The sequence below is a fragment of the Apis mellifera genome, linkage group LG11 (assembly GCF_003254395.2).
Source record: "Apis mellifera strain DH4 linkage group LG11, Amel_HAv3.1, whole genome shotgun sequence".
NCBI classification, from domain to species: domain Eukaryota; kingdom Metazoa; phylum Arthropoda; class Insecta; order Hymenoptera; family Apidae; genus Apis; species Apis mellifera.
Window position 1 is genome coordinate 6,659,417 of NC_037648.1, and position 13,037 is coordinate 6,672,453.

At 16.1% G+C, this 13,037-nt stretch overlaps 1 protein-coding gene across 6 annotated transcripts in view; it reads left to right on the top strand.

The window, feature by feature from the left end:
• Positions 1-13,037, top strand: part of LOC724942 (putative phosphatidate phosphatase) — a 102,606-nt gene that overhangs the window by 14,768 nt on the left and 74,801 nt on the right. The window contains exon 1 of one of the 6 annotated variants that reach the window (XM_026444092.1): positions 10,803-11,008. The exons of the other annotated variants lie outside the window; for them this stretch is intronic. Coding sequence (XP_026299877.1) covers positions 10,966-11,008 — 43 coding nt within the window. The 5' untranslated portion in view covers positions 10,803-10,965. Of the gene's footprint in view, positions 1-10,802; positions 11,009-13,037 lie in introns of those variants that run through there. 6 annotated transcript variants of the gene reach the window in all.

Consider the following 13,037-nt stretch of genomic DNA (forward strand, 5'->3'; position numbering starts at 1 on the left):
CTTTTTTTTTACGGAAATTTTTATTTAGTTTATTTTTTATTCTATTGCAAATTTTTCATATTCAAGGTATTTTGCATAATGGTTGAACACTTCTTTTTGAATTCAAGATTAAGTCCTCCTGGATTTTTTTAAGAATTTGTAAATTCAATCTTAAATATATTGTACATTAGAAACATAGAAATATGAAATGTGAAATAAAAATATAAAATTTATAATTATATTGTAAAATTAATTTTAGCATTAACTTATTTATAATTTTATTAAATCTTATTTGAATTGTTTATTTATTAATTGTTTCTAATGTATCATTATTTATTAAATATACAGATTAGAAAAGATTAGAAAAGATATGTGCATTGCAATTATTATAGTATTTACATATTAATTAATTAGATATAAATATTTATAATTTTTATATCATTTATTAATATAGTAAATTTCATACTACAACTATAAAAATGTTATTAATATCAAAATGAAATAAAAATAAAAAATATGCAAGTTAATCATATAAAAAATTCATATATTTTTCATATTCTCCTGTAGTCATAGGATTTATTTTATTTTGTCCATCTGTTTAAAAGTGACTATAGAAAATGATAGATTTTAAGTTTAATGTATTCGAACATAGAAGATTTATTTAAGTGTAAAAAGATGAATTTAAACTTTAAACAGGATACTTTAATGATGTGGGCGTTGAAATTGATGAGGCGAAGAAATAATTGAGAAACGTGATCTAATGTTGGAAAAGATGGTAATGTTGATAAAAGAGAAAGATTTTGTACCAAAGAATGTTTCATTATTTGTTATGATTTGAAATTGCTTTCTCTAATAATTTTAATATTTTTATATTTAAATTTGAAAATATAAAAATATAAATATATAAATTTATCATTTAAATATTTAAATATTTCATACTTAAAAATAAGAAAGATATTTTTAAGCAAATAATATTATAAATAAAGAAAATAATGTATTAAAAACAAATATTATAAATGATACATATATATTATTTTTAAATATTTATAAAAAATAAAATAGAATTGTAGAAATCTTATTTATTATTTATAATTTTCTACAATTTTTTAAAATTTGCATTCAATTAAATAGTAATATTTTTCTAATTCTTATAATTTAATTAATATTTATAAATTTAATTTATTTTATTATTATTTGTATATTTATAAACGGATTTTCAAAACTCAATGGTGCTCATTGTTATAAAATTATTTCTTGTAAACTAAATTCTTAATTATGATCTATTTTCATATTTTTACGAATTCGAATTCAAAACATTCGAAACACAAATGAAATTTTGATATTTGAATCGAAAAAAGATATAAGGACTTGTATTTATAAATATCTAAATATTTTTAAATATGTTTACTTTTAATTTTTAATAAAAATTTAAAAGAATGTTAAAAGAAACTTAATATATATATATATCCATTTTTAAATTTATGTATATATATATAAATCTATAATATATATAAATATATATATAAATATATATATATATTTTATAATATATTATAATTTTATATAAATTATAATATTTATATATATTATAATTTTATAATATATATAAATATGTATATATATATATATATATATTTATATATATTTATATATATTATAAAATTTTAAATATTGCTAATTACTAATAAAATGATAAATATAGATAAAAATGATAGATAAAAATGTAATAATTTATAATCATTTTATTCATATAAGGTATAAGAATGAGAATAAGAAAACTTTATAGAATATCTTTTGTGGTTTAAATAGCGGTTTCCTTTTTTTGAAATCCAGTACTAGTTTATCAGGAATATTATATATTAAAAATTTTCACAATAATATCTATGATTTATTTAATTATTTTATTATGTGTTTTTGAATGAATTTTAATATATTAATATTATTGATAAATATAAATTGTATTTTAAATGCTATTTGTAAAAAACTAATAATAAAGAAAAAATTAAGTAATAATATTGTTCGAAATAATAAATTACAAAATATCGTTTATTTTTTTAAAAAAATTTATTTATTTATTTCTAAATTTTTTTATTCTATTTCATTTAAAAGAAAAAAAAAAGAATATTATAAGAATAAAATAATATAGAAAAATAAGTATTTACAAATAATAATAATTAAAAATTATTATTATATATATAAAACACAAAAAAATATGTAATATTGTATTTTATAGTGTATGAGTATATATATTTATATTTATATATATATGTATAATATTAAATTTATAATATATAAATATAAATATAAATATAATATAAATATAATATATAATATATAATATGTAATATGTAATATGTAATATGTAATATGTAATATGTAATATGTAATATGTAATATGTAATATACAATATATATAATATACAATATATATAATATATAAATATAAATATAAATATAATATGTAATATATAATATATAATATATAAATATATAAATATAAATATAATATATAATATATAAATATAAATGTAAATATAATATGTAATATATAATATATAATATATAAATATATAAATATTTATATATAATGGATAATATTAATAAATAATAAATAATAAAAAATAAAATTAATATATCAATATATTTATATATTCTTTATATAGATATATAAATATAGATATATAGATATATAGATTTAAATAGATATATAATAATATATAATACACATATATTTAATAAATAGCTTTGAAATAATAATTTACATATGTTAAATAATTTTAATTTATATATATCAAATAACTTTAATTCAAGTTTTATTTGTTTTCATACAATGTTTTCCATTTTAAAAATTAATTGTGTTTGTAATGTGTTTGTAATATCTAGAATATTTGAAATAATATTTAAGTATATTAATAATAATTAATATATAAATTTATTATTATTATTTTAAATTAATATTTATATATTTTTTCAAAATATTTGGAACTTAGGATATTTATATGTATATATATATTAATTAAAATTCCTCATTCCTATGTCATTACATTATTATTATTTTTAAAATAAATTTAATTAATGATTCATTATTGTTTTATATGTTTCCAAACGAATAAGAATTGTTTTAATTGCTTCGAATATAATTTTAGCATTTACGTTGATAAAAATATAGTGGATAAATAAGGAACAATACGCATAATGAAGTGCATGAATACGATTAATTGCTTTCCATTTTGTTTTTGAAAGTCATTAGAAAGTTTCTATTGTTGCATACAAATCATAGTTCTTTTACTATAAGACGATATTTCTGTGGTCTTTATAGTAACCTGCGGGCTTTCAGATTTTCTTTTCACTGTTCACAGCTTTATGATGCAATAAAATATATGAAAGCTATTATCTTGGAAGGTAGCGAAATCACGTTTGAAATATTATAGGAATAGTAAATCAAGTTCTGCTATGTTTTGTTATTTACTTATACGAAATACAAAATAAGTAAATAAACATAGAAAAAAAAACTTTCACATCTATAAGTTAAAGTTAATCTAAAATTTTTAATTTTCAATATCCTACATTTGATCAAAACCAAAATGAATTATGATATACTTAGAAATATTTGAAACACAAATTGAAAAAAAACTATATATTAAGATTTCTTGTAATTGATAATAATAAAAACATGAAATAAAATTTTTTTATTTGAATTTCTCATTTTCGAGAAATGTTTTCATATGTTTCAAATGTTCAATTGTTTTCATATTAATTTTAAACATATACTATACTATACTATATTATAATATAACGGGATAAATGATATCAATATAATTGACATTCTATTTTTTACTATAATTGTCATTCTATATTTTTAATTATATATAAAAATCTTTTATTTTTAATAATTAATAATTTTTTCGTTTTATTCATTACATGTAATTAATATATAATTTTAATATTAAAAATAATAGAATCATTTAATTGTTTATAATTTGTTTTTTTTATCTGCATATTTTCATATTTTTAAATTATATAAAATTTTGTAGTATATATAACTTTAAATAGATAATGAAAATATTTTATTTCATATAAATTTTAAATATTAATCTTTGTGAAATAAATTATAAATTGTTCTAACATAATAACATGCAGAAAATCATTTATTGATAATTTTATGAGAATAATAAACTACAATATATATAATAACTATTATACTCATAGAAATAAAATATTGTTAAACATAACATTAAATTGTAAAAAGTATTATACAACGTGAAACAATAGTTAAATTTTTTTCCTCATTTTATAATTTTTATAACTTTTATAATATATAACATATAATATAATATATAATAATAAATTTATATAACATATAAACTTTTATAATATATAAGATATACTATATAATATATAATATACTTTTATAACTTTTATAATATATTGCGCAAATAATAATATAAATAAAGAATTACTATTAATAAAAAATTTAATTACATTGATAATTTAATTATATAATTTATAAATGGTAAATTTACTTTTTTGACAAAGAATATCATAATTATCTGCTTCATAAATTACTTAATTTTTTTTATAATATTTTTACTATTTTAATTATTAAATATCTATATTAAAAATTTCATTTTAATATAAAATTTCATTTTAATATTATATCATTTTAATCATAATTAGTGCATAAATTATACATTAATTTATTTGATATTACAATTTTTATGTATAAATAATTTTATTTAATTTTAAAAATAATAATAAATACAACGTAATAAAATATATAATTTTATGTATAATATATTTATTAAGATAATTACAAAATTATAAATAATATATCCAAATGTGAATTTGATTTTATATTTTTATTATTTTTTGATTCTATATGTAAAATTTCATATTTTTATCTTATTTTATATTATTTTCAAATTTAATGTATTCTTATATTTTAAATAGTGATATTATATTTAAAGAGATCTAAAAAAAAAAATGCAAAATTAACTTTTTGATTATCTCAGATACAAAGAATGTGAAAAATATTAATACATTATTATAATACCATTAATACCAATAAGCATAGGTGAATAGTAGTTCGAAGCAACGGTATTTTTAAATGCTCAGTGAGCTTGTTAGTCATCTACATAGTATATAGAAATTCGTGGCGATGATCGAACACCTGCACTTTTAAATGGATGTCAAGGAGGATCTAAATCCGTTTTGCTTAGACTGTACGCAATATATACATATACACATAACATTCTGTTTGTAATCACGAATAAGATGCACGTATTGTGTTCATTATCAATCCTTGCATAACACGCGTTCACCAAGTGCATTCGAATCATGAGTATTACATCCAAGAAAATTACCGACACGGATACTGTTACTGCAAATTGTTTTTGTATTTGTATCGATTACGTTTATTGGCAATGAGAAACGCGAGAAACATATTCACGTTCGCGAATACTCATAATTCTTCTTTCACATGATATTATTAAATGAAATAATAAAATGCATGAATAGTTTACAATTTAATTCTTCACTTCATATATTTATAGTTGGATATAGGAATATTCTATTTTCCTTCTTTATTTCTTCTAGGTTTTGTAATATTCTTTTAGATATTATAAATTTAACTACATATTTAATTAAATATGTAGACATTTAGGAACTTGTTTGAAAATTGAATAAAAAATGAATAAAAAATTTTTTATACCGAATATGTTTTTAGTAAATTTTTAAAATTTACATATAGATTTAATGTTTTGGAAATAAAAGATAAATGAAAATTAGGAATATTTCAAATATTATTGATAGTAATATTTGATATAATAATAATATGATAATTTTCTCTTTAAAATTTTTTTTTAGTAATAAACATGGAACATTGATAGTAATATTTGATATGATAATAATATGATAATTTTCTCTTTAAAATTTTTTTTTAGTAATAAACATGGAACATGATGATAATTTATTATTAAAAATTCTTTTAATAAACCTTGATTCATTTTTATAATTTTATATTAATATTATATATAATTTATTATTTTCGTCACAAGAATATAAATATGATTTTTTTGAAATAAGTTGAAATTTTTAAGAATAAATTATTGATATTTAGAATTGAAAATTTTAATAATTATTTTTACGATTACAATCTTTTTATTATCTTTTTTGTTTATAATTTTCATTAATTGTTAATTTATATATTTTTCTTTTTTTATTGAAATACTTATTTTCTGTTTAATGTTTTGAATTTTATATTGAAAACTATAGATTAATTATACTAATTATATTAATTATTGAATTTTAGTAATAAAACTTTTGTTTATTTTTCTTATTTTATAAGTAGAATTTTATAATTTTATAATTATATTTTATAATTTATAATTTATAATTTATATTTTATAATTTCATAATTTTGAATTCTTATTTTCATATTATAAAATTAAAAAATTTCTAAGGATATATTTATTTGAATCAATTTTTCAATTCTTTAATGATTATTTTCTTGTTAATTATTTTTTTTATCTTTATCTCTCTAAAATTAATTTTAAATTTTACCTTTTTTTTTTATCATTGTTTTTGCTTTTTATTTTCTTGTTTTCACTATTTTTTTAATTTTTTTTCTTGAGTTGAGTCAATGTTTCTGTATTTTTGCCAATATATTTTACTAATTTTATACGCTAATCTCTCTTTGTTTAATCAACAAAACTATCCAATATATTTAAATTTATGATTGACTTGTCTATCTATCATTTATATTTATTTGCGCTTTCTTTGAAATATATTTTTGAGGAACATTACACATTTAACAAATACATGTTTGATATAAAATTGTTTTTTTATTAATTCAATAAGAGAATTAGAGATTTAGAGAATTTCGTAGAAAATTGACTTTTATATATATATATATATATATATATATATATATATATATATATTATATATAAAATATATTGTTAGCAAATAATTTTTTATAATTGAATGCTAATACCTTGTAATGTTTCTATTTTCATCTGCATACTGTTCTTGAAATATTTAATAATATCAAATTAATTTTTGTAACTTTCATTTTATGAGTGTTTCCATGTTTGTATTTCTTTATTATTTCAATAACAGTAAACAAAATTATTACACTATTGTATTTTTAATTTCTTTTTTTTTTTTCATCAATTTTCCTACTGACTTCATTTTTTACTATATGAAATTCAAAGAATAGTATTGTTTGTTTTCGCATGAATATTTGCTTTTTGTGGTAATTTATTTGAAAGAAAGTTATTATATACATATTTTTTCTTCATATATATATATATATATATATATATATATATATATATATATATTTGTTGACTACAATAGAAAAATCATATATCTTAATATGATTGGTTTCATTTTAGAAAAAAAAATATATTAACATTATATTATGTTAATTAAATTAAAATATCTTTTAATTTATTGATTTTTTAGCATTAATAGCTTAATACTTTTTTATAAAAAAATATTGAATCGATTAATATAGTAAAATATTTAATATAATAATTTAATATAGTAAAATATATATATACAATATATATTATATTATATACATTATATATATATATATATATATATATATATATATATAAAATAAAAAATAAAGAATATATGTAAAAAATATATAGATCTATTAATAAAAATTAAAATATCTCATTTTTTTTAATAAATAAATGTATATTATGAATTTTAATTTTCAAAATTTATTGATTATCATTAAAAAATAATTAATGTTATCAAACTAATCATCTTTTTTAATAAATTATTTGATGTAATTCAAAAATCTTTGATATCTTTACGCAATACATTCTGCATAATAATTATAATATATGTAATTTATTTATTTGTTATATATTATTACATTTTAATAATGCGAATATCATTATAATTATATTATATTTTATTTTAAATAATATTATTATATATATTATAATTAAGAAAGCTATGTAATATTAACAAATTACGTTTACATAAAAACTTTTAAAAAACAATTCATAGTTCGGTTAAATTTAATTTGATTCGTCTTTTACATAGATAATTGAATGAGAGTTGTTATCCGCTTCTGAAGCGTTGAAACTATCTATATCAATGATTTCAATTTTTCACGAATGTCGGAGCAAACAAGTTTATATGCGTAATGAGAGAATTAATGGTAACACTTATCCAGTTTTTGCTTATAGCATAAAGCGTTAATTAAAATTCTAAATAGTATAATTTTAACCCAAACAGGATGTTACAACATCACATATAGTTATTTAGATAAACATATAACCTAATTACGCCAATGACAGAAAACATGTGATAATATGTTCTAATTATCGTTAATATTCTTCGAATAGTGGATTTCATTTAAATGTTTCATGATCCTTACTAAATTACTAAATTTTAGTCAAAATAGAAATAAACATAATAAATACAATTTAATACAATTTTTATTTTTAAATAAATGTAAAATATATATAAAATATATAATAAATTTAAAAATATAATTTATAATTGTCAGTTTCAGTTCATACATTTCATTAGATACATTTTACGAATTATTTCTATGAATAATGCTTTTTGTACTTTAATATTTAAAATATTTCATAATGAATAAAATAATCGATAATTGAAGAATTATACATCTAAAAATAAATCAAAAATATAAAATTTTGATTAATAAATAAATAAGTTTTAATAAATAACTTAATTTTAAATTTACTTAATTTATGAGTTTTTAATTTAAATTCAATGTTTTTTGCTGAACTTTTAGTCAAAATTAGTATAATATAAACAAGTATAATTTGACATCAGGAATATATTAAGTCCAAATGTACTTTATATTTAATTTATTTATAATCAATGAATCATTAGTATAGAAGTATTTTATAAATTAATTATATAAAGTACTTGTAATAAATAATACAATCAATAATATCATAAATTAACTATTGAATATGTTATAAAAGTTATATATATTATATATATATATATGTAAAAACAACAAAATGATATACTAAACAAATTTTTTAATCTCTTTTATTTTATTTGAATACAGAACTATTGTATTACTTTATTATATTATTATCATTTATATTATTATTACATTATTATCAGAATATTTTTTAATTTTATATTTTATCAAATATTAATTAATATATTACATATTACATATTATACTTTAATTTTATTCTAGAAACTATTATATTAGGTTATTATCTAAAAATATTTTTAAAATTGTAAAATAAATTAATCATTTAATTCTTTTTTAATTTTAAATATTCTGATTTATAAAATTTATCTAGGTATAAAATATCAATTTTTATATCTGTTTAATTAATATGTATGTATATATAACCTAACTAATAAAAAAATTACATTTGCAAAGAAATTTAAAATATGCATATTTATATATTTATATTAATCTATTAATTTAGTTAAAAAAATTATTGAAATATTATAATAGTTTAAAACTATTGAAATATTAATGAATACAAATTAATTTATATCAATCATTTTTATCACATTTAATAATGTGATAAATTAATTAGCGATTTTTGCATAAATAAATAAATTAATTAAATTTAAAATATTAACAATTTAAATAATAAATAAATATAGCAAATCAATAAAATTTATATACAGATATAGATATATTAAATAATTCGAATTTTACGAATTGAATTAATAAATTATTGTTGTTTATTTTTTTTAAAGATGTTTTATTATAAATATTAAAAAAATTAATTACATGTATATATGTAATTATTACTTATTTATATATATATATTAAATTTTTGTTTTATAATATTGTAATTTTATATATTGGAATACAGTAAATTCAAGTAATTCAATTATTTAATTTTTTCTCGCAATCTAAAGGATTTCAAAAAAGAAGAAAATTTTTATGGTTTTTTTGAAGAAAATTTCAAAACAAATATTATGCGATTTCACTATTCAATATACAATCTATGTATATTATATTTCAGATAATTTATTAATTTAATAATTTTTATATATATATAGTTTAGTTTGTCAAAATTATTTCTTTAAAATTTTGTAAAAGTTATTATTATATTTTTTTTATGTAATAAAATTTTTTTCTGAATAAATTTTGAATATTAAAATTTAATATATATATATATATATATATTAAAGCAAAAGTTAAAAACGGAAAAAAATAAAATGTTAAAAAATGAAAAATATTAAAACTCTTCCAAATTAATTATTTGCCAAAATTTTATCTCATTTTATTATTCGATGAACCGATAAAACCATCCAATATTTTTTAGAAAGTCAATACAAATACATAAGAATTCAAAAATATAGTGTATTCTATTATTTTTAAATATTATTCTCCCTGTGGTTTGCAATAAATTCAAGGAACAATTACGGATGAATGATCATGAAACTTTAACCAGTTCGTAAAATATATGCAACAACGTTCGGCTTGGACGTAGTCTGCTACATAAATAATGATTACGTGTGATGCTGCGCGAGTTGTTGCTGTTGTACAACCTGCTCACGGTATTGCCTCGTTTTACTTGAAAGCAAGCCTGACAATTATCTTAATAGCTGACTTGGTTGAGCGATTTCCAGGTAGCGAAGGCGATGTTTCCGACGATTTTCATCGAGTAAACAGCAGAAAGGATAATCGTGTCAGCATACCTCTAGGCATGCTATATTTTCTACGCTAGTTTATTCCTTTTTTCTCTTTTTTTCCTCCATTGCTATCTTATGTTAGTCATACCAGATAGTGTACAGATGAACTCTTGTTAGCTTATCGATCAAGATTCAAAAATTATGGAAACTTGTTGCTAGAAGCTACACGATTGATCACGAGAAACTAGTGATCAATTTTCGAATTATCTTAGTCTTGGCTAATCCTCGTAGAATCGTTTTGAAGGAAAAAGGAGAAAATCGATGTAATCTATAATGTTGTGCGATATCTGTCTACATAACTGAGAAGAGATGCAATCGAGGTTTAATGGCAATCAGGCAAATTATAAAAATGGTAATGTCTTAAGTTAACTTACTCCTATATTTGTATGACTAGTTGTGTAATTGGAGTTGATAAACTTATATCTATATATATTCGACTAAAGATGTTATTACTATTAAAATTTATAATGATCAAATTTAGTATTTTTAAATTGAAATATTTGAGAAAAAAATATTTGAAAAAAAAAATATTTGAGATAATTTTGATTAGGTATTTTACATTAAAAATTTTTTTTAATAAACACAATTTTTTTAATATCATAATTATATAAAAATATAGTATAATAAAGAAATTTATAAATAATAAAATTTATAAATTTATAAAATATATAATTAAAATTTTTTTGGTGCATTTGTGTAAATAAATGTAATGAAATCTCTAAAACAGCCAATAAAAATTAAGATATTATATGAATAAATTTATATACTTACAAAAAACAAATTAAACAAATATAAAAAAATAAAAATTTTAATTTTATATGATTACAATTTTATATATTTTATTTAATTGTATAGTAATAAAAAAAAAGATAATAAAAAAAATAAAATAATATATAATATAAAATGAATAGGTTGAATATGAAATAATTAGTTATTGAAACAAAAATAAAAAATATAATTAATTTAGTATTCATTATTATTAAGAAAAATATAAGTAATTATTTTATTATTTCATAAATATTTAAAATTGTATTATCAACTGTATTATGATAATGAATTATAAGATATATTTGATGTAATTTCGAGTTAAAATATAATATAATAAAATTGTTCAAATAATGTATAAAAAAAATAGAAATATAATTACATCAATATTTTGATATTTTTCGTGATTCATACTTCAATAATTCAAAATTTAATAGAATTTTCAATTAATATTATGGCGTTTATCATGATGTTTGTTTCTTATATAGAAAGGAAATGAAGTTTGTGTCAATGTGATAATTGCTATACAGTAAACATATATAAATATATATACATTGAATTATACAATACCAGTATACAAATTTAGTTACTATTACACGGATTGTCATCCCGTAATATGATGATGTCTCGTTTATGTCAAGAACGATGTATTATCATTCACAACGAGCGTCATAAATCTCCTTTCTTCTTATATATGTATGATGATACATTTGAATAAATAAGTTTATTAAGTTTTTTAGAAAGACATTAATTTAACTAATTTATTAATTCAATATAAAATGTATTTAATGTAATAATAATTATATATTACTATAAAATAAAATTAAAGATAACAATAATCTTAATAATAATAATTTAATTTTATTATGATCTAATAAAACATATCAAATAATTTATTAATCTTACTTTAATAACTTAGAAATTAAGTTTATATATGCTATATTTTCAAATAATTTTTTTTTAATTAATATTTTTAAATAAAATATTAAGCAATATATAGATTTTCATTATTTTAGAATTTAATGAAATTTTATATAAAAATAATAATTTATTTGTTAAATGATCTTCGAAAACATTTAAATGTTTTATCATATATTTAATAATATATTTATCATTTTATTATTTTTATTATATACAAAAAACTTAAAATTTTATTTATAAAACTTTATAATATTAATAATAGCGTTATTAATATAATTTTATTGTAATTAAATCTAATATTATAATTTTGAATCTTTGTATTATATCATTTGTTAGATAAATTTATTTTAATCGTTAATTTTTACTTGTCGAGATCTAATCGAGTTTAAGATCTCTAATCTAATCTAATTCAAACACAATGCTTAATTTTATTATATTATTTAATTGAATATGTATATACATATATATATATATATATATATATATATATATATCATTATTATATCATATAAATACGGTATGTAAGTATGTATTTATATACAATCTATTTAATATAGACAATATATTATACAAATATTTTATATTATATCATGCATATTCCAAAAATTTTTCTTATGAAAAAAAATTCTGTGTTTACATATGATTGTTTTGAATGGATATCACATTTTTACATTATAGTATTGTAAACATAAGTA